General features: G+C 33.5%; 1 protein-coding gene across 1 annotated transcript; it reads right to left on the bottom strand.

Annotated features, from left to right (window-relative positions):
* Positions 1 to 10,946: 10,946 nt before the first annotated feature.
* Positions 10,947 to 24,157, bottom strand: LOC114315927 (protein trichome birefringence-like 38). The gene is made up of 5 exons (XM_028262568.2): positions 23,580 to 24,157; positions 22,437 to 22,608; positions 12,820 to 12,995; positions 12,574 to 12,732; positions 10,947 to 11,558 (listed from the first exon to the last, which is right to left on the bottom strand). The coding sequence occupies exons 1-5, from the start codon at positions 23,879 to 23,881 to the stop codon at positions 11,270 to 11,272; spliced, it is 1,098 nt and encodes a 365-aa protein (XP_028118369.2). The 5' UTR covers positions 23,882 to 24,157; the 3' UTR covers positions 10,947 to 11,269.
* Between the last annotated feature and the right edge of the window lie 271 nt (positions 24,158 to 24,428).

Here is a 24,428-nt window from a genome sequence, read left to right as displayed (position 1 = left end):
TCATTTTGTTTGTGTGCATTGATAATACAATAACACACCAAAAACCCAAAATCTGTGAGAAAACCAGTAGATAAGCCCCATATGAGATAAGTGTGACCATAAGTAACAGAATCAAAGCGACCTGAGCGAGGAATAATGTTATGTGTGATTATATGATGCAAAAGTCTCATTTCAAGGGAAAGATCCTTTCCAGAGACTGTAATATGATGATCTAGGTTAGGGTTTTGTGTGAGGAATCTGAGACTAGTAAGGTGAGAATAGGTTAGTGATTTAATGGCAACAGAAGGAGTGACCCTATGACCATCATTAGTGGTTTTCAAAATGGAGTTGATGGCAGAGAGTTTTAAAGTGAAAGGAACACCCTTTACAAAAGAGTCTAGAGTATGAGGAGAACATTCCGCATCATAAAAGAGATTTTCAAAGAACTCTTTGATAAGAGTGGGATAGATATCATAGTCCAGTTTTAAGAAGGAGGACCATTTTTGATTATCAAACCAAGCTTTCACAGGGATGGAGTGTTTTTCAAAGAACGTAATATCAATAGTGCGACCAAAGAGTACGTTACGCAGATTAAAGTCTTTGTTGAAGATGGATTTACACTCTTTGTTCTTGAAATGTTGCACAAGATGAGAGACAGTTACGGCGGTAGAAAAGATGGAGGTGCAAGGTCGCTTCCTTGTTTGAACAGAAGGAGAGGCTTGAGGATTCATGGAGAATAAGAAAAGAGGTTGCGAGAGAGATGGATGAAGATCAGAATGTGAATCAATGGTGGGAGTCGCCGGAATAGGAAAGGAGCTAAGGCTAGGATTATGATTGGTGTTGCAAGAGAAAATGAAAGGGTCGCTGGGTATATATATACCTTTGAGAGGGTGTCAACCCTTGGGAAGAGAGGGGTCGACCCTTCGAAGTTGAAAAGACCGCGCGATAAAGCTTTAGCTAAAAGGCAGGTGTCGACCCTTAAGATGATGGGGGATCGACACTAAAAAACAGTATTCTCAAACACATCAGGTGTCTACACCTTCGAAGAGAGGTGTCGACCCTAAAAAGCAGTGAACTAGAAACTAATTGGTGTCGACACCAACGAAGAAGGGTGTCGACCCTTAACAACAAAAAGCACAGGGCAAGTTCACAAGGTGTCGACCCTATAGAGCAGGGGTTCCACCCTTAAGGGTCTTGAAAGGCGAACTCTAGTGTTTTTCACAGCAAATTTCACAATGAAGCATAATAACACATAGTTTAACATCACATAGAAATATTTAACATGCCAAGCTCAGTTCGAATAAAGTAGAATTGTTCTTCATTGAGAGGCTTCGTAAAAATATCAGCCAATTGTTAGCTTGTAGGCACAAATTTGAGTTCGATGTCACCTTTAAGTACATGATCTCATAGAAAGTGATGTCTTATTTCAATGTGTTTAGTACGTGAGTGTTGTATTGGATTTTTTGAAAGATTAATGGCACTAATGTTATCACATTTAATAAGGATGTGATCAAAGTGAAGTCCAAAATCAAGAAGCAGTTGTTTCATCCAAAGCATTTGAGCACAACAACTAGTGGCGGCAATATATTCCGCTTTAGCTGTCGATAAAGCCACAAAATTTTGTTTTTTGCAAAACCATGAAGTGAGTGGATTTCCAAGAATATGACAAGTGCCACTAGTTCTTTTTTCAGTCAAGTCTACATCCCGCAAAGTCGGCATCCGAGTAACCATAAAGGTCAAAAACATTTGTTTTAGGTTACCAAAGACCCAAAAATGGAGTACCAACAAGATATCTAAAAATGCGTTTTACTGCGGTGACGTGTGATTCTTTTGGAGCAGATTGAAAACGTGCACACATACAAACCTTTTGAGGAGATCTTTATTATATTTGGCCTGAGATAGATGAATTCCATCTTGGGTTTGTTTTATTTGTAATCCAAGAAAGTATGTCAACTCTCCCATCATGCTCATTTCAAATTCGCCCTGCATATCCTTAATAAATTCCTCGCACAAAGATTCATTAGTAGCATCGAATATGATATCATCAACGTAAATTTGAACAATAAGCATATCATCATTTTTGGTTTTATAAAAAGAGTAGTATCAATTTTCCCACGAGAAAAACTTTTTTCAATAAGAAAATTGCTTAAGCGTTCATACCAAGCTGTAGGGGCTTGTTTCAAACCATATAAGGCTTTTGAAAGTTTAAAAACGTGGCCCCGGTGTTTTTGATTTTCAAAACCGGGAGGTTGTTCAACATACACTTACTCCGAAATGTACCCATTTAGAAAAACACTTTTCACATCCATTTGATAAAGTTTAAAAATTTTAAAATAAGCAAATGCAAGCAACATGTGAATGGCTTCAAGACAAGCAACGGGTGTAAAAGTTTTATCAAAATCAATACCCTCTTCTTGGTTATAACCTTGGGCTACAAGTGTAGCTTTGTTTCGAGTAACAACTCCGAATTCATCTATTTTGCTTTGAAAAACCCATTTTGTTCCAATAACGGAATGATCCTTAGAACGAGGAGTTAAAAACCAAACTTCAATTCTTTCAAACTGATTTAACTCTTCTTGCATAGCAAAAATCCGGTTTTCATCGTGTTCAGCCTCAGAAAAAGTTTTTGGCTCAATTTGAGAAACAAAATCTAAATTGCCACAAACATTATGAATAGAAAAACGAGTTTTTACACCTTGTGTGGCATCTCCTATAATAAGATCTTTGGGATGTCCATGAGCACACTTTTATTCTTTAGGTAGATCATTTTCTCGCTAGATGGGCATACTCTTTTTGGAGATCTTCCATAGAGACTTCAACATTGGGTTTCGAAAAATGAAGTTCATCATTTTCTGATAAGTAAATGCCTTCTATTCTTAGATTAGAATCTGCAACATCATCACTAACAATATTCTTCGAAACATAGGAGTTAGATTCATCAAAAGCAACGTGTATAGATTCTTCAACGAGTAAAGTTCTTTTATTAAAGACACGATAAGCTTTACTAGAATTTGCATAGCCATGAAACACAGCTTCATCAGATTTTGCATCAAACTTCTCAAGATTTTTTTTTTTTTTTTGTTATTGAGAACAAAACATTTATAACCAAATGCACGCAAATGACCAATGTTGGGTTTTCTTCTTTTCCACAATTCATATGGTGCTTTCTTAAGTATGGGTCTAATCATGGCACGATTAATAACATAACAAACTGTATTGACTGCTTCCGCCCAAAAATATCTTGGCAAATCATTTTCACAAAGCATAGTACGAGCTATTTTCTCAAGAACTCTATTTTTTTTTCCTACCACACTGTTTTGTTGAAGAGTTCGAGAAGTAGGAAAATTATGATCACTGCCATGCTCATTACAAAATAGAATAAACTCATCATTATCAAATTCTCTACCATGATCACATCTAATGTTACAAATAGTAAGACTAATCACATTTTGAATTCGTTTACAAAGAGCTAAAAATGTAGAGAAAGTATCACTTTTGTGTACCAAGAAAATCAACCAAGTAAATCTAGTATAATCATCCACACAAACAAGACAATAAGATTTACCACCAAGGCTTAAAGTTCTAGATGGTCCAAACAAGTCAATATGCAACAATTGAAGAGGTCTAGATGTGGAAATAATGTTTTTGGATTTGAAAGAAACTCTTGTTTGTTTTCCTTGTTGACAAGCATCACAAAATCTATCTTTTTCAAAATCAATTTTTGGTAACCAACAACTAAATTATATTTCGAAAGTTTTGAAAGTAAGTCCATAAGAGCATGTCCTAGCCTTCTATGTCATAACCAACGTGATTCGTTAATAGCAGATAAGCACTTAACATCATGATTAGGAGATAAACTATGCAAGTCAAATACATACACATTTTCATGCCTATGACCAACAAAAAGTACTTTGTTATCAACAGAATTTTTAATGGTGCAGTGAGATTTTTCAAAAGTGACATGATTGCCTTTATCACACATTTGGCTAATACTAAACAAGTTATGTTTCAATCCTTCAACAAGCAACACATTCTCGATAATGGGTGAAGAAACTTTACCAATACTACCTTCATCGATGTTCTTTCCTTTACTATTGTCTCTGAAGGTTATATGACTTCCTTCTTTGGATTTAAGGGTTGAGAACATTGCTCTATCGCCGATCATGTGCCTTGAGCACGCACTGTCGAGACACCACTGGCTGTTGCTGGATTTTGACCTAAAGCACACCTACAAAAATCAGATTTTTGTTGGCCTTTTGGTATCCATTCTTTCTTGGGTCCATGAGAGTTAGGATTTGAAGTGTTTTAGGAAACCCACTCATTTTTCATTCTAACAAATAAATTTCTCTTAGCAGGACATGAAAGAGAGATGTGATCTTTTCTTCCATAATAATGACATGTGAGACGAGAATGATTAGATGATGCATGAACAAAGATCTTTTTGGAAATTTTTGCTTTTGAAAAAGGTTTATATCCAATTCCCATTCTTCCGTAGGTTTGAGTTTGACTTTTGAGAATTTTATCTAAGGTATCTCTACCGTGAGTAAATTTCAAGAGAACATTTTTTAAATCTTCTATATTATCATTTAAAACAATTTCTTCATTTTTCAGAATTTCATTTTCTCTTTGCAAATCACCTACGTTCTTTTCAAAAATGGAAGGTTCTTTTTCAGATGAAAATTCTTTTTCCTTTTCCATGTTCAAGACTTCATTTTCTAAAGTATCGATCTTAGAAGTCAAGGATTCCTTTTCTTGAGATAAACTTGAAATCATTTTCTGTTGACAACTACTTTTTATACTTAATTTTTTAAATTCAGCATGCAATTCATCAAAAGCAGTTTGTAATTCATCAAAGGTAAAGGAGTCATCATTTACCTCATTTTCATCTTCGAGTGCCATCAAGTATAGATTTGTGACTTTATTTTTGCCAATATCAGTCTTTGAGTCGCTGTCATCACTATCTTCTCCCCATGCTGCGATCATGGCTTTATTTTTGTCCTTCTTAAATTGTTTCTTGAGCTCCGGACATTCCGATTTGTAGTGTCCTAGTTTGTTGCATTCATAGCAAGTACTTTCAGATTTTTTATGATTTTCACCTTTTTAAAAATCTTTGTTGAAGTCTTTTCTGAAGAACTTCCTTACACCTTGTTTCTTCTTCATAAACCTTTTGAACCTCTTGGTAATGAATGCCATTTCTTCATCGTCCTCTAAAGCATCTTCTTCTTCCTCTTGAAATTTTGATGTAGACTTGAAGGCTATCCACTTCTTCTTGTTCTTGTCTACTTCTTCTTTTCCTTCTTGCATAATGAGCTCATAGGTTAGGAGAGATCCCATTAACTCATCAAGGCTTAATGTTGATAAGTCCCTTGCTTCTATCACTACGATAACTTTGTTCTCCCAGCTTTTTGGCAATGATATGAGGACTTTCCTGACAATTTCTGCATTAGTTTATCTTCCCAAGAGATTTTAGACTGTTTATAATATCTGTAAAGCGGGTGAACATTTCGGATATATTCTTATTAGGTTTCATCTTGAAGTGCTCATAGTTGTGAACAAGCAAACTAACTCTAGATTCTTTGACTTGAGTAGTTCCTTCATGAGTTACAATAAGTTTATCCCAAATTTCTTTAGCCGTTGTACAAGTACATATTCTATTGAACCCCGTAGCATCAAGTGCACAATACAACATATTAACAGCTTTGGCATTGGCTTGAATATCTTTATAATCAGCACTAGTTCATTCACTCTCAAGTTTGGGAACTATTAGACCATCTATGGTTTTGATGGGGACTTTGGGACCATCCCAGATGATTTTCCAAACCTCATAGTTGAGTTTGGATATACATAATCATAAGAGTTTTTTAATATTTGAAATTTGTGCCATTGAAGAAATGTGGTCTGTTTGAGGCTTGACCTTTGAGAAGAGAGGAACTAGGGGTTGCCATAGATCACTCTAAGATGGTTAAGTCACAATACTAGAGATGAGGCTCTGATACCAATTGTTACACAGGAAGGTAACCCAAGTGGGGGGTGAATTAAGTAATTAAAAATACGAGCAAAAAATAAATTTCAAATAACTAAGTGAGTAAATGCAGCTGGCAATTAATTCAAAGAAAATAAAGAAGAGGGAAAGAAGAACTCAAACACAAGGATTTATAGTGGTTCGGCTCACCGGCCTACATCCACTCCTCAAGATACCTCCATGAGAATTTCTTCACTATGAATCGAATCAATGCACCACCAAGCTTCTCTTAGCTTGTAGATTTTTACAAAGGACTTACTTCAATCTGTTGAGAACCTCTCAACTAAAATGCCTCACTTTTCAAGTGTTTCACTCAAAAAATAGGAATAAGAATTAGAGGTACAACTGTCCTCTTTTACAAATTTTCTCTCTCAAAAGATGGATATGAAAATGTAAGCATAGAGGGAATTTAAGACTCACTCAGATTTGAAAATCGAAGTACAATGAAGTATATTAAAAGCTCTTGAATGCTCTAGTGTTCTTGTGTTGAATAGTTATGTGGATTGAACAAGAAGAGCTTCTTCTTTATAGCATTAATAGTTTCTAGCTGTTGGAGAGAGGTAGAGGCAAATCTTCTAGCCGTTGGAGCAAATCATGGAGGATATCTTCCAACTGTGTTGATCAGATCATGGTGTATACAAACTATAGACAAGTCTTGGAAAGAGAAGGATTATTAAATGCATAAGCTTTCATTAAATGCTAAACCTTATAAGTCAACTCTTGGTAGAAGATATAATGTCAGAAGATCTGCTTAGGGATTAGAAATGATGACATATTTTGCACATAAATCTGAAAAAGTAACTGAGAAAAGAGTTGTGTCAGTCTAGATCTGATTTGACAACTAAAATTTTTTAAACCCAGATATAAGGGTGTCGACCCTTTGCTCTCTTTTCTTCTCTGTGTTAATTTCCAAACATTCCTGGTGTCGACCCTTATCATTCTTTATGTCGACCCTTACTGTTAGATTGTGTTCTGAAATTTAGTGTCGACCTTTGTTATTCTTGGTGTCGACCTTCCTGCTCGATTGTGTTCTAAAATTTAGTGTTGACCCTTATTGTTCTTGGTGTCGACCCTTGTTGCTTAGGGCTGCTCGCGGGTCGGTTTTGGCCAGGTGCGGGTCAAAACCGACCCGACCCGCACTTATGCGGTTGGGGAAAAATGGACCCGTAACCGCCCGCGATGCGGTTCGCGGTTTGTGCGGGCGGGTGCGGTTCAGTTTGTGTGTTTTTTTTTTTTTTTTTTTTTTTTTTTTTTTTTTTTTAACTTAAGCAAATTTGACATTTTTTGTTACTTTCTAAACATTTTTTTTTAGAAGAGTTATAAATTAAATTACAAGATATACAATTCATGATCATAATAAATAGTCCACATGTTAGATAAGATGATATGGAACCATGCTTGAGGATAGTAATTTAGTGTCGACCTTTGTTATTCTTGGTGTCGACCCTTCCTGCTCGATTATGTTCTAAAATTTAGTGTTGACCCTTATTGTTCTTGGTGTCGACCCTTGCTGTTGGCTTGTGTTTTGAAATTTAGTGTCGACCCTTGCTGTCTTGGTGTCGACCCTTGCTGCTAGAACACTTAGGCATTTTGAGCTTCACTCTAGTGTCAACCCTTGCTATTTTGGCGTCGACCCTTGGACTGTTTTAAGTATAAATAGTGTTTTGCATGCATGTGCTAATTTCATGTTTTGAGGGGCTAAAAACCATTGGAAAATAACGCTATTGAAGCATATATCTTTTAGAAACATTGAAGCACAATTGTATAATATAATTTTGAATAAAATAAGTTCAAAATATTTGTCAATAATCAAAATAAATAAGAATTTAAATTTGAATAACCTTGGGGCTAACAATTTCAAAAGTGATATCAACGTTGCCAGTTCAAAAGAAAAGGAAAAAAAAAAAACAATGAATATGAAACGAAATGCCATGCAATAAATGTCTATATTAATGCCTTGGACTTTCTCAAATTTTCTCATTTTATCCACACAATTTTCTATTGTGATCAAGTTCCACATCTCTACTCAATATATATATATATATATATATATTATATTCCAAGAGATGGATAAAAACACATCATCAAATACATTTCCTTTCTCTTTAAATCAAAGAAATCTCAGCGTGAAAATCATCATTTCTAATCTTCATTTGTTCGAGATAAGTATGACAACCTACTGTTCACTATTTTCTCAATATTAATTTCTCTCTTACAAGTGATTTCAATAATAGGGATAAATATAACAATTTCCTCATCATTTCTCAAAAATGAATCTCAACAATTCATGATTTCAAAAAATCCCAACTTTTTCCTAAATTTCCAAAATCTAGGTTTTCACAAAAGAAAAAAAAATAGAGTTTCTCTTTTTGACCCAACTATCACACAACTCATATTTTACATTGATACAACTTTTTCCTCAACTTCCTCACGCCTAGGGTTTTCACAAAATTAGTGTTTCCTCATTTGTAAAAAATGTTTTTGCTCGTCAACTTCCAAAACACTCTCATAGTTCATAAATTAAAAGATTTGAGAAAACCCCTCTTGAAGCAAAACACAACTCCATAAAAATCAAACCCTAACTCAACACACTCCAAACAAAATCAAAATAACTATAGACTTGCAAAAAAGTAATATAAACTCTAAGAAAAATCCTTACCTCAAGATTTGGAGAAGGAAGATGGGAAAACCCTCAAAATCAACGGTGTCGAAGCCCGATCTCCACCACACAAAATGTAGCCCTTGGTGAGCTCTCTAATTTTGATGAAAGAATTTGGTTCAAAACTCCAATGAATTTGAAGAAATCAAGGATTTATGGTGGTGGATGGGTGTTTGTAGAGAGAAGGGAGAGGAAATATGTTTTTAGAGAGAGAAAGAGAGATGAGAGGAAATGAGATACACTCAACCCAAGGAGAACAAAAGCAAAGAAAATTCGGACTCAGTGTTTCCCGCATGTGCACTCCTTTCGTTGCACTTGCAGAGTGTGCCCTCTCGCACGTGCAGCACCCAACCCCACACGTGTGGTTATTTCAATCTTCAACCATCAGAAACTCCCCCCTCACTGCACGTGCGGCTCACCCTCCTACACGTGCAGTTCTAGCCCCCACATGTGCAGTTTTGCTCCAGCACTAGATTTTGCATGATCAAGAAGGTGCTACCAACTCCGACTTCAATTACGCCATTGAAATAAGAAACTCAACTCCAGAAACAAAAATGAAGATACAATTCGAGAAAGACTTCAAGAGTGATGAACTTAAATGGCCGACAAGATCTTGAATTAGTTTTCCAACATCCCACACAAGAAAATAAACACAATGTGAGAAGAATAAGACGGTCTACGTACTCAGACATTTTTGAACTGTATATCCCCCATATGGGCGACTATTGAGTTGCATAGAGGGTCAAATATAAAGTGGAGCGATTAAGGAAAGTCTAGATTAGGAAAAATTATCACATAGGTCTGTGTCATATCCTTCGTGGTATGCCCTTGCAATTTCCTATTGGTTATATATCCATTGTTTTTTTTTTTTTTTTCTCCTATATATTACATAATGCAACCAATAGAATTGGAATGGCACATAGCTTCCGACTTCGATTATGCCATTGAAATAAGAAACTCAACTCCAGAAACAAAAATGGAGACGCAATTTTGAGAAAGACTTCAAGAGTGATGAACTTAAATGGCCAACAAGATCTCGAATTAGTTTTCTGACATCCCACACAAGAAAATAAACACAATGTGAGAAGAATAAGATGGTCTACGTATGCAGACATTTTTGAATTGTATATCCCCCATATGGGGGATTATTGAGTTGCATAGAGGGTCAAATATAAAATGGAGGGATTAAGGAAAGTCTAGATTAGGAAAAATTATCACATATGTCTGTGTCATATTCTTCGTGGTATGCCCTTGCAATTTCCTATTGGTTGTATATCCATTGTTTCTTTTCTTTTTTTTTCTCCTATATATTACATAATGCAACCAATAGAATTGGAATGGCACATAGCTTAGTTAGAATTTCTGGAAGACGGGATAATTCCTCCTAGATTAGGGATTAAAATAGTAAAATAATTATTACACCATTTAGTTAGTGTCTAGTGATTCTAAATAAACACGGAATATGATAGGATTTTACCAATCTTGCTCCTAATTCAAAGACATTCTACACGTGGGATATGATACATAATCTTAGGCCATATTTGTTTGGCTGGACATGACCATGGGATTGGATTAATAATCTAACAAAATGCATGATCTAATGTTTGGATAAGAAAATAGTCCATCTAGACATAGTATCCCTCATATGAGGGGCTAGAATCCCGAGGGAGGGTGGGGGAAATATAAAATGGAATAAGGAAAGGTTTGGACTAATTAGTTAAATTGCGAAATTGATGTGATTTTATCAATCCCTTCCCATAATCTTGTGTCAAGCCAAACATGGGATATAATATACACAATCCAAAGGGATTGATAATCTAAGGACTAACAACCCTAGGAATGCTAATCTCATTTAATCCAACCCTGTCCAAACAAACATGATAATCCCAAAATTAATAGTCCCATATAATCCAGTCCAATGAAACAACCATACAACCCGGTCCTATGAAACAAATAAAAGCACTGAAATTCTATTCCTACAATTTAATTCTAGTATAAATTAGTTAAACTAAACTGATAGCTGATATGCACAGGCAAATGTAATAATATTGTATGAATGATGCAATTTGAATCTAGGAAAGCACTTTATCATACATTTTGTGGGTTCTAAATTAATTGTATTGCATGCCCTTTTGTTTGGATTGTTTGTCAGTTCTTGGAATAGCCAACTTTTTAACAGAATGACACAAGCAATAGTCAACATGAATAGCGTAGAATTTGAAACTAGAATAGAATTTGAGAGGAGTTTTGATGAAGATGATCAACTACTAGGAGATTCAACATGAATTGTTCACAAAATCAAAACACAAGTGAAATAAATAAGAATAAAATATCAAATTACACTGTTACATAAAATGTGCTTAAAGTGATTTCCTATTTGCTTCCCTATACACCCAAAGCATATAAATGGCAACTTTTGTTGTCCCTAAAAAATCAATTACTTTACAATTGATTCTTGCCCACTCTTTTGTTTTTTTTTGCTCGTAAGGCTGTGAACGCTTGGCTGCCACTTGCCCACTTTATTATCTACCATTTAAGTAGACGGGAAAAAAAAAAAAAGACAAAAAAAATACGAGTGAGGAAATAATCACACTTTCTAGTCTTCAATTTTACATAAGTGCTGCATACAGGAGCTGGTTCCAAGTATCAGGCAGTCCGGGGAGGCACCAGTGGCTGCAGTCGGTGCCAGAGTGGTCACCGCTATAAGCTGACGGGTGAGCATCTTTTCTCAACTGTGAAAGTGTTGTGATGTCTAGAAGATAGACTGGTTTCTTGACTCTGCTCAATACTTTGTTGACAACAATGGCAGCTGGAGGTATGCCAGCCGGGTAAGTCGAGCCAGTGAGTGGTAAGTGCTCTCCCATGCAGTTCTTTGATCCTGACTTCCATTCTTTTCCCCTGTTTTTTTTCATTGACAATAGGTTTTGATTGTTAACTGCTTAGCACAGGACCAGATTTGTAGTGTGTGGAGTGTTGTGAAATTCAAGTCTGAATCATACTGACTAGAGTGAAATGCAGGTCAATATGAGTGGCCAACAAGTTTTGAACCTCTAGACTATTGAGAATCTCATTATTAGCAATAAATTTTTGTGGCAATGTTATTCAAGCATTTAGTTTCGTTAGGAATTATCAGTGGAAAATTAATAAAAATTTACATATTGTGAGCCAATTATTAATTTTTACTCTTAAATTAATATTTTCTCTTGGAACATTAGATTCCTATGGGAAAGTGGGGAAATTGTACTCCTATTTAGTTTAAGAATGTGATTCTTGCTGAAATAGATAATCATGAATTACTTTTCTATTCTAATCTACTCAAAAAACTAGAATCACGGACACCCAAAATCATATTCTCATTCCCTCTCAAAATTCCTATTATTCAAACTTAGCTATGATTAATTACAATAATGCTATAATCATATAAACTTTTCACAAGATCACATTCAAAATTATACAGTGTTGTTAAACACGAATTTTCACAAGTCTCCATCTAGGATGAATGCAGTGCTTCTAGGGCAACGTTTTGTATACTTGAAAAAGATTGTGTTTGTATTGTTTTTCTTATGGTAGTTCAGAAAATTAAAATTTTATGCTGAGATTAATGCATTAAGAGGTGAATAAATTGAAGTAAGATTGTTCATCAAAATTAAATCCCTCCACAATGAATCATGAGATTTGGAGCAATTTGTTGAAATTAGTTTTACAGGGGAAATTATTTAATAATTTCATAACACTATATGACCATATTCCGAACCAATCACCAATTACTTAGCACCCATGTTGTTTCCCATCCCCAACACAAATTGTGGGCCCACACTCCTCTCTACCAATTAAAATGTTATGGAGTACTGCGTGTCCATATTCCAAAAATACTGAATAATCACCCGTTTTACAGTTGTGATAAAGTACTTACTGGTAATGGGTTGGAGAAATCCCCTGGAAGAAGACTTTGGTCTTGGAAGGATCAATGTCTCGGTCAACCCATCTACCCCAAGTTGTCAACCCTTTATAAAATGCCATCAGACGGTCCATGTCTTTCAACATGGTTGACCCATCTTGCACATAGTCCCATCTGCAATCAACAAACAAAACCTAATTAAAGAAAAACCAAAACTCTTTAACTTCAAAAATTAAACTAAAATGAAGAGATGAATCTTACGGTTGAGATTTGCCTTTGTGGGTCCACCAATGCCACGTGTTGAATATCAGCATGTCCATTTGTTTCCATGAATTGCCACCTTGGATGGAGTCAAGTTTCAGTACTCGCCCAACCTTTTCTCTTACGATATCTACCAAGTATGTTGAGTGATATAGGTACAATGTTACTCCATAATCCTGCAAGAGGCAATTCATTTGGTCCATTAGAAATTTGAAAAATGATTCACAATTACAATTATTATATATATAAAAAATTCATTCATTATATTTTTAAAATTATGAATTATAATGATTACTAGTATTTTAGTTTAAAATAAAATGAATCACAAAGGGTTTACATCATATATAGACAATTGTTTTTGACCCATTAACAAATGATAGTAAATAGAATCTTTATACAAAAAATTCATTCATTCAGTATGATATGTCACTGACATTTTTTAAATTATGAGTCAAAATAGTGGGTGTTTTCGTTTGAATAAAAAGAAGGGTAAATTACATTTTATCCTCTTTAAGTTTGGTCACTTTCATACTTTGGCTTTCAAATTTTGTTTTTTTCTACTTTGGTTTTTCATGTTTCAATTTTTTTTTTTAGTTTATTCTTAAAGCTAATTTATGTTCAAAATTAGATAGAAAATATTACGATAATTGTCAGATAACATAAAAATATATTATTATATTAGAATTTAAGTTTATGTTAGAAATATGACTCATATATAATAAAATATTTTTATACTACGTAACTGCCAATGTGTCATTTTCTGTCTAATTTTTAACAAAAATTAACTTTAGGAGTAAAATAAGAAAAACTTGAAACATATAGGGGAAGTAGGAAAAATAAATTTTAGGGGCCAAAGTGAAAAGTGAATAAACATAAAGGGGGTAAAGTGTAATTTATCCTAGAAAGAATTACAAAGGGTCACATCATTGTATATGAAAAATCAATTTTTTTTATTTTATTTTTATTTCTTTAAAATTATCTTTAGAATTTTGTGAGAATAAAAAATACAGTTATATATTTAGTCTGGGTATCAAGATGGGGGAGCTTTTAAGCGGTGAGGGCTCCCGGGTGCAATAGATATCATATGGTGGGATTAGAGTTTAGCGTGGCTAAACACTCAATACCTCAGGATGAGCATAAAGTGATACTTTAAGTTTCTCATTTGTCACATAAAAAATAATTAATAAAAGGGTTTAGATTGTCTCCAGTGATGATTTGAACCATTCTATTTTTAGACTACAATGTGTAAATCATCTATGAAAAATTAAGGTCAATCTGATAACTGTAATCACGTTGGTTTATGATATTTATTTGCAAAAAAATGAACGACACTAGACAATCCATTTTTTAGGGAACAAGTATAATAAACTAATTTCATAACAATTATCAAATTGACATAATTTTTATCGTGAAGGATCTACGCATTGTGGTACGCATTGTGGTACGCATTGTGGTTTAAAAAATAAATAATTTGGATTATTGAGGTAGAATCTGTGGTAAGCCGTACAAGTCCAAACATCACAATCCAATTCACAAAGTATACTGAAGACAAATTGGAGGAACCGAGAGGCTTATCACAATCCAATACTTAATAAAAAGTATTGAGCTTCTCTCAAGTTCACATTTTAATTTGAGACAACATGGAGGAACCATGAGGCTCACCATAGGTTTCGTTTTCATGATTCGGATCGTTCATTTTGTAAGGCTTTTCGTATATATTATCCATGAAAAAAATTAGATCGATCTGATAATCGTAACATTTTCATTTTATTGCATCTGTTTTCAAAAAATTTGATAGTCTATTCTAGAAAAAATACTTATTGTCTATTATTTCAGAGACAAATGCAATAAAATGAAAAATGTTACGATTATCGAATTGACTTAATTTTTTTTTTTTATAGATGATATACCATGAGAGTCCTATAAAATAAATGACTTAAATCATCAAAACAAAACCCATGATAAACCTCACAGACGTTCCAAATTTTCTCAAATTAAAATGTGAGCTTAAAAAAAACCCAACTCAATAAAAAGTATACTATATCATAAGTATACCATATTAATAAAGTCACATGACACGGCTATTATATTAAATGCTTTCTTTTGTTAGGTAAAGAGTGTTAGGATATTGTGATTGGGCTGCAAGACCTTGTCATTACCTTTAGAAATAAATGACCCCAATAATGTTTCTTTATATCAAAGTTATTAGTTGAGAACAAAAACAACGCAAAATGATATAGACTACGTACTTAATCTTATGTTGTCAATTTCTTGATTAAAGCTTGCCAGTTTCTTAGAGGACCCAATCCTTCAACATCTACCTAACACTAAGGAGCTCATTATGCGCACAAATTTAATAAAGCATTAAAGTCTCCATATGGTTCAAGGATTTGTATTTTATTTTAGACCAACAAAATTATTATTATATAGATTTTTCATTGAAATTAAAATGCATTATTAATTTTGAAATATTATTCATATCGGTAAATGACTTTTAAAAGGACATTTTAAATCGTTTTGCTTTAAAAAATGTTATGTATTAAAATTAAAAAATAAAAATAAAAAGTTGCTCAAGTGAAAAGTCTAATATTAGATTTTTCTTATCTAAAGATCCAGCACTGATTTATTATGTCCATAAGGACAAGTTATTGCAAAATGACTAAACTACGCAAGTATATATATATAATATACAAGCATGAAATGAACCAAACCCAATCCCCTCTGTCTCTCTCTTTTCTGTGATCAGCGGGCTGTATTTGGTTATGTGTTCCAAATACATTTTCACCCACTGATTTGAGTGTGGTGTTTATTTTGAGCTTTCAAATTATAATTCCATACCCACTTTTGCAAACTCTTTTTCAGGCAGAAAAATTTGACTAACCCGGTCATCCTCCCGGACATCTCCCAATGTCCGAGCGGTTGACCAGAACAGTGTTTAGTTTTTTTTTTTTTTTTTTGGCACCTGTTATTTTTATATTGTAAATAAAAAATATTTTCAGAATTTTTTAAATTTTTATATGAGCTTTGAATAGAATTTTGAATAGTGCGTTTGGTTATGAATTGTAAATTTTTTAATCAAATAACTTCTCTAATTTCAAAAACCCAAAACTCCCTCCAAAACCCAATTTAAAACTTTTTTTCAAAATTCATAACCAAACAAATTTTCTACGCTCAAATCATAATTGAAAAACTCACAAACTCAAAATACAGCTCTATTATCAAATCATAGAAAACTCTAACCAACGCTACCTTACTCTTTTCTCCGATCACAATTTTCGATCTCCTCCACCATTCTCGTCCCATCTCCGACACATTATCTCTCACTCGCTGTCGCTTGTTATCTTATTCTTTAGATCTTCGGAAGCCCCTACCTTTCAACCAAAACCCCATTATGTTCCCATCATTGCTGCCCACACCTCTCTCCATCGCCCACTGTACTTCACCGCCGTTAGCGACAGCATTTGTGTTGCCATCAACGACTGTCGGATCGAGCTAATTTCAGAGAGAGAGATCCACATTCTCTGATGAAAACCTTAAATCATCGAGAGCTCTGAGAGATCCACCACTAAATCTGAGAGATCTTTGCCTTGAGCAATTCTAATCTATCTACTGCCGCTAAACCATCTTTGAAACCTCGCAGCCCTCCGGTCAGATCTGTTCAAAAAGGCTCGGATCTTGTTTCTCTCTCTCTCTCTCTCTCTCTCTCTCTCTCTCTCTGTGTGGTTTGTTTTTTAATTTTTTAAAGATTTGAGCTTGGTGTTAGATCTATTTGAATATATGTGTTAGATCTGAATTTTTTTTCTTTTATTTCTTTATTATCTGTTGTTGATAGTTGATTGTTGTTGTTGTTAATAATGATGATGATGATGAAACACATTGCAACAGATAAAGGGAGAGAGAGTCACACACACATAGAGAGAAAGATTTGAACAAAAAAAAAAAGATTTGATTGGTTTCGACAGATAAAAAAATTGAATAGATAAAAAAGTGGACAGTTGAAAAGTTGAATAGATAATAAATATTTGAATAGATAAGAGGGGAAATTGAACAGACACTCAAAAAAAATTGAACATATAGTCAAAAAGTTTGAACAAATATATATAAACTTGAACAGATAGTCAAAAACAATCGGCAGATAAATTAAGATTTAGAATTGAAAACAAAATGTCATTCAAAATCAATAAAAGGACTTTTTACTAAACTATTTAACAAAGGGTACACCTCTCACCAATAAAAAATATCTACTGGACTTAATTTCTTAGAGCATCTGGAGCAGCCTACTTATATTTTACCCTAAAATATTATTAAAAAATCCGTTTTCTATTTTAGGAATCACTTTTTCATTTACTTCCCCCAACAAACTCCCTATTCTTTCTCTATTTTATTAAAATAATCTTTTATTTCCCCCAGCAAACAGACTCAAGACAGTGCAAAACATGCCCAAAACATAGTGCAAAATAGACCAACAAAGTAGTAGATTGAAGCAGCCGAAAACAAAGAACGGTGGTCGACCAACCAAGCCGATTTTGGGTATTTTCATTCTCCATCTACAGGCACTCACAGGACATCCGGGAGGATATCCGAGGGGACATACGGGAGAACATCCCCTTCGTGCCTTCAACGAAATAAAAAAAAGAATTTATCAAATATGAGAGAGCTACAGTTGTAGTAACACTTATAGTTGGGGGTTGGATAAGGGATCTGTTGGAAATGGATTTCTGAAGAATTAACCCTTTATAATAGCAAAAAACTATTATAAGGGAGTTACTGTGGATGCTCTTATACATTCTTTAGATTGGATTTATCACAAATTTTCTCTAAAAAAAATATAAAAAGATATTCATAACTTGAATTTGTGATGTGTATTTAAACTTAGTATGGTGCGATCACAATGAAATAAATTGATTCATATATTTTAAAGGGTCGTACTAATAATAATCTTAAGGAATATTGATAAACATTGAAAAATGTCAAGACATATATGATTTCAATATATTTTTCACATAACTCAAAACATTACATTTCAATATTCTTTAATACATTTTTATATACTTTTCTAATAATAAAGATAGCCCTTAGAACTGTTTTTAGCATTTTTCTATTTTAAATTCTAGATTACTTTAGAATATATCAATTAGAACCTGTCTGTAAAAAATCAAGTTAATCGGATATCGTTTACCTATTTATCCACTCACATTTGTATTTATTTTAATACTTTAAATCATAATTATTATCTATTTTTGTAAATACAAATGTGAGTGGATGAATAGGTAACGACATCCGATTAACTTAATTTTTTGCTGGCATGTTCTATTTGATGTATTCTAAAATGTAAATAGTTTAAATTATCAAAATGAGCTCTAAAATGAGCCCATTTCACCACACAGCAGCCGTTGTTGTTCAACCCGCTCAACAACATCCCCACTTCCCTAATGATGTATCATTGTTTTTTTTTTTTTTGTTATATATTTTAAAGTTAAAGTTAAGTTAGCCAACCCTTTTCAATGCTCATAATTAGAAATAACAACTACAATTATGTAAAGCCAAAAAAATTCTAAAAGTCAGATATGTCAAAGACAAAAAGAGACAGGATGGGATTCTTGTAGGCCCATAGCCAACTATTTATTTATTTATTGTTCTCCTTAACGGCTTCCACAAATTCATACTTATATACATATTCATTTGAATGATGGATGAGGTAAAATTCCTGTTCTTCAAATTGAATGAAAAGCTCTAGTTAAAAATGTATATATATATATATATATATATATGTATATATGAAAAGCTTTCATAACAAAAGCAAAAGATGAAAAAGGATAAAAAAAAAATAAATAAATAAATAAGTACAATAAACGAACTTTTGTTACTTTGCCTTTATAGTTTATTTTGTTACTTTGTTTTTATAGTTTATTTATTTATTTATTTATTTGTCTTTTTGCTACCTACAATTACAAACTAAACTACAAACATCAAGCCAAAAAATGATAAAGTCAGCTGTCAAGACAGACTGGATGCGATTCTTAGCAGCTTCCACAAATTCATACTTTTATTATAATATATATATATATATATATCTTAATGATTGGGAAGAAGAAAATTACATTTCTATGCTTTAATTTGCCATCAGCACCATTTGAATAATGAATGAAGTAAAGATATGCTTAAAAAAATTAAAAAAAAAATTAAAAAAAAAGTAGATTTTACTTTAAAAAAATTAATGGGTCATCGAGATTCATTCTTAATATGAGTTCACAAAATATCAATTAAATCTCAACTTTACATTTATTTTCTAAAAAGATTTTCGAACAATAAGTTTGGGTCAGTAGACATCCTATTTATTACCTTGTGATGTGAAAAAACAAGAGTGATGATATTTGCATTCTGTTTTAAAGAAGAAAAGAAAAAAGAATTGAGAGAGACTAAAAGGGGAGAAAAAAAAAGGGAGAGCAAAAAATATAAATAAAGAAATTTTGGTGTGATGGTTTTATATGTTGAAGTAAAGAAGATTTCTTTTTTTAGGACCACACGATTGTCACTTTCACAGTTCTCACTAAAATTAATAAACAACTAAGAAAACATCATTCAAAGTATAATTTACTCTTTTTCATTTCACTTTTTCTTTTTCTTTTTTCTTTTTGTTTTTTTTACAATCATTTGACAAACTTTTTCCCAAAAAATATTTGAGTAAATAGTTCTTTACGAACTCACTTTTTAAAGTCTGGTTTGTTAACGTTTTTAATTTTTAGTCTAGAAAAAATAAGAAATAAGTTTTCGTTTATTTTATAAAAAAAAAAAACTAGAAAATTTATTTGGTGTATAAAAATATTTTGAAAACAAATAAAAATAAAAACAGAGGAATATATTTGATGAATTGCCAGATTTAGTAGTTGGATATGGAGAGTGGACGGATGTGGTGACCGATAGTTATGGGTAGCCAAAGGTATTTGCTGGAGCTAGTAGTTAAATGTCGTCGGAAGACACGAGGTGGCTAGGACACCAAAAAGTGACCGAAGGTCTGTGGTGACCTCCTACTAGCCAGAGAGTTGTTGGAGGTTGGCCGGGGCTCGACACCCACTGACGGTCAGGGGTGGTCGGTGGCTGGTGGTGGTGGCCAAAGGTGGTGGGTGAAAAGAGAAAGTGAAAACTTGTTTTAAAAACAAGTGAAAAACAAGTAAAAATCATACAAAACATGGGGGTGGAATAGCCTCTGATGAATTATCTGTGGGATATCACTTATCTTTGGGGTGGGAATAAAATAAAAAAAAACATAGGAATCAGATTATCTTCCGTCCATGTAGTGGATTAGATCGTGTTGTTCAGGTTTATAGGGTCCACAACGAGTCCTGTTTAAATAATCTAAATCGTTTAATGTATAGAACTCGTCGAGTGTATTATTAGTGCAAAAAATCATGTTGATCGGATATTGATAGTTACTTGATCAGATCATAATTCTGTCAATAAATTTTTTTGAAATCATATTTACTGTTGAAAAAAATATGATTTGATCAAGTGTTTATTGATATCTAGGGATTGCAACAGGCCGGGGTGGAGTCAAGGATCACACTCTTCGCCCTTGATCCCCGGTAGTGAAAATTTCACCGTCTCCAGCCCCGATCCCTAAAGGGAAACCTATCACCGTCCCCGTCTCCGCCCCCTAACAGGGATCGGGTTTCCCTGACCTCGAACATTTTCCGGCCCCAAAAAAAAAAAAAATAGTAGCAACAACAATGACAGATCAAGATCATTGGAAGCCGATTTCACCTCCAAAATCAACAGGGATGGTTCGGAGCTATCTTAATCGTCTCCGTCTTCGTATTTCCATCTCCAATAATCTCGTCTTTGTCTTTTTTGGAGCTATAAGAATCGAGAACAGGGTTGAAGGACTTGAAAGGGAGGGAATTGAAGCGAGTGGATCGAGGGGAAGAGCCGACGACGAAAGAGTGGGAGCAGTGGAGGATGATCTAGAGGTCGTCTTCGAAAGAGAGAGTAAGGAAGATGAAGATGAAGAACAAGGTTGAGGGTCAAATACATCATTAGAGAGAGAGAGAGAGAGAGAGAGAGAGAGAGAGAGAAGGAAGAGATAGCTGATGAAAAGCGGAGCCCTAAGTATATATATACGAGGATTGTTTGGGAAACATTTGGGGCGGGGTGGGGCCAGGGCCGAGGAACCTATCATCGTCCCCAGTCCGAAAACCATCGGGGATCCATTTTTCAATACCATTCTCGGCCTTATGAGGGGTAATTTTCGAGGAAAACCCAGCTTATCGGGATGGGGTGGTCCAGGTCCCCGTCGAACCGAGTTCAAATTGTCATTCCTATCAATATCTGATTAATGTGATTTTTTGTAGAGATAAAGTACTCGGCGATGTCTTCGAATCATCGAAACAAGACCCTTGGTGAGCTCTCACGGGCCCAATAACACGCAAACTACAGAGAAGGCTGACCCAAAAATATATATATACAAATACATTTCTCATTTTGGTCATTGGCCACATCACAACAGATAAAGTTACTAAAGTTGTTCACCATTATGAATGATCAACAATGATACATCCCTTTAAAATTAGAGCTCTAATTGGCTCTAGTGAGGTGAAAAAAAAAAAAAAAAAAACCCAAAATATCACATCAGATGGTCCGCACATATATATTAGAGCTATTAAAGCTCACAAATTAGAATTTCAAAACATTTTTGTTTTTTAACGACACAAAAATTCAGGAAAAATTATTATATATTACAGAAGTGGTACGCGATATTATTTATGTGATAATTATAGTTAAGATCGTTTTTTATCTCCTAATAAATTAACAAATGTGAGTTAGACATGTCATACTTGTAAAATTTTCAACTATGCCATTGGTTTAGAACATAATTGTGTTGTTTGGTGCAGTTTATACGGCTATTAATAGCTTTTACTATTATTATTCTAGAAGTTTGTGCTTAATTGTTTGGTGTAACTTATACTTTTAATTTATGAGGTAAAAATAGTTTCAATAAATAAATAAATAAATAACTAATTATCTAAAAGTTAGAAAATAGTGCTTTTAGCTTCTATTTATGATTATCAACTTATAGTTTAGAAAAAAAATGCACCAAATAGACCCAAGGATCCTCTAGAGTGATTTTTTCAATAGTGATCTTAGAGAATTTTTATTTATTTATTTATTTATTTATTTATTTATTTTTTGTAGTCTTAACTTAGTATTATTGTACAATCAACATTTATAGAATAAAATCTCAACCATATAAAAAAAACAATATAAAATCATTCAAGAAAAATCACTCCAAGATCACTATAAAGCTTGTTTGGTGCACATTTTTATAAGTTGAAAGCAAATAATCATAAAATAGAAGTCAAAAGTATCACTCTGCCAACTTTCATATAATCAGTTTTTTCAACTTGTTTAAACTATTTATTCTTAATAACTTAAAAACAAAAATTATACCAAATAGTCTTATACAAATCTTTAGAATAAAAAAATACATATCATAATCGGTTCACATACATATCATACCAAACCATGTGGAACAGAACAGAGAAAACAGAGCATTTAGCAAAACAAATGTAGACACAAACAATTAAAAAACACACACACAAAAAGGTGAAAAACAAACTGACCTGGAAGGTCACATGAGACAGCAAGGCCGTTCTGACGAAGGAGGTTTTGGCTTTTGGCACCGACGCATGAACCATACATGACAACGATTCCCACTGGTTCAGACTCAGTGAGTCACCCACAAACATTATGTTCTTTCCTCTCCACCTTCTCAGAAACTCATTCCCATCAAACCTTCATCAACATCAACAAACACAAATAAATAACAGATCCAAAAATATACTATATATAGAAAATTGATTACCAAACTAATAAAGTTCAAATTAATATTGTGTATTTTTTTTTTTTGATTTTCACTTGCACTCATTAATTTGATAAGAAAATGTATACCCAGTTTAGTTTTAATTAAATGAGATCTCAAAATAGTAGATTGAGTGTATACTTTAAATTTGTCACATAATTTTGATTCTCAAAAGGCTATAACAATACTATATTTTTCTCCAATATTTATGTTGACTAATGATGTGTTTGTTTGATGGATTTGAGGAGGGATTTGAAAAAGGAAAGGGAAAAGGTGTGTGAAACTATGTGAAATATAGGCATGATTTATTCACATTTCACCTACCTTTTCCATTTCCCTTTCCAAATCCCTTCCCAAATCCCCCAACTAAACACAACATAATTGTTACTATAGGGATTCAAAAATAAAATCACTAAACCAAATATTACTATCAACTAAACTACCCACCATCTTTTTGTACACTAGTGTACACTTTTAATTTGATATAATTTGCACAAAGTGACTGTTTGCAAGTTCAAACCACCCTCAATAACCCTCAATAGATTGAATTTTAATCACTGAACTTATATTCCTTTAAAATTTGTAAGATTTCAAATTGAATGTAAATTCATTAGCTTTATGCCATGTCCATTTTACTGTAAAAATTGTCAACAAACAACAAAAAAGGGGAGAAAAAAAAAAAGGAAAAAAGTAAATGAAGTTTTTACTCATCTCAATACATTGTAATCCAAATTACTTGAAATTGTTTTGAGTTCAGTATTTTGAATGAAATTTCAAACCAAAGCATTGATTTTGAATATGTATATATATCAGCATTTGCAGACACAGATATGCATATATATATATATATATAGAGAGAGAGAGAGAGAGAGAGAGAGAGAGAGAGAGAGAGAGAGAGGGGTACCTGGGTAAGTTACAGGAGTCAGGTTTCCAAGAGTACTTGAGATACCCATTATCAGGGCGACCATATTTTTGGCAATTGAATTCAGGATCTATGAAAGGACAGCTTGAGGAATCATAGAGTGGATAAGAAGAATCAATAACCCATTTCCCTTGGAACAAATTACACCCATTTGCTGCTAATAACTCTCTACCTCTCAAATTGCTCACATTGTAGACTTGCTCTGTTCTTGCCTCTTGCAAAGACAAAGAAACAAACAGAGCTTGAAGAAACAATGTTAACAGAGCTTGGTACCAAAAACCCATCTAGGATTTTGGTAGACAAAGGTCAAGAGAAGGACGACTAGTCCACAAAAGTTGTCTGAAGAGAGTCTGTGAGGTGAGGTAATTTATATGCATTTGAGATTTATTTATTTATTTTTGGGTGAGGTGGGGATTCACATGGCAAGTGTTGGTTTTTTTATTTTTTATTTTTTTATAATTATTTTATTTGTGACAGTGAAATGAGTTGGGAAATCTTGATGGAATCAAGTAGTAACTCTATGGTGTTGATGTGAGGGGATGGGTTTGTTTGTGTTTCTTTTGTTCTCTAGGGGAGTGGTATGCCTTTGGCACCGTTGGGAAGTGATTTTGTGGGTTTTTTTGGGCTATTTTTTTGTATAAAAGACAAAATAGATTATTTTAACCACAACAAACAAAACATCACATCTAATCTATAATCATTACACTCTTCTTTCACAAAAAAGTCTAAAAAGTCAAAAAGTTCTTCCCAAACTAAACTTTTTAGTCCAGGCTAAAATAGCCAAAAAAGTTAAAAAGCCAAAAAGCCAACCCAAAAGCGCATATGCATTAT

The sequence above is a fragment of the Camellia sinensis genome, chromosome 9 (assembly GCF_055761805.1).
Source record: "Camellia sinensis isolate YWXY chromosome 9, ASM5576180v1, whole genome shotgun sequence".
NCBI classification, from domain to species: domain Eukaryota; kingdom Viridiplantae; phylum Streptophyta; class Magnoliopsida; order Ericales; family Theaceae; genus Camellia; species Camellia sinensis.
The sequence above is the reverse complement of the archived record's forward strand: the minus strand, read 5'-3'. Positions and strand labels throughout refer to the sequence as shown.

Excerpts from the sequence above, each read along its gene's own strand:
- LOC114315927 (XM_028262568.2), bottom strand. The coding sequence starts at position 23,881 with ATGGGTTTTTGGTACCAAGCTCTGTTAACATTGTTTCTTCAAGCTCTG. Across the intron at positions 12,996-22,436 it reads TGTCTCATGTGACCTTCCAG|GATTATGGAGTAACATTGTA; the intron begins GTCAGTTTGTTT and ends TGCCTCTTGCAG. Across the intron at positions 11,559-12,573 it reads ATTTCTCCAACCCATTACCA|GGGAAAAGAATGGAAGTCAG; the intron begins GTAAGTACTTTA and ends GAAAAAAAACAG.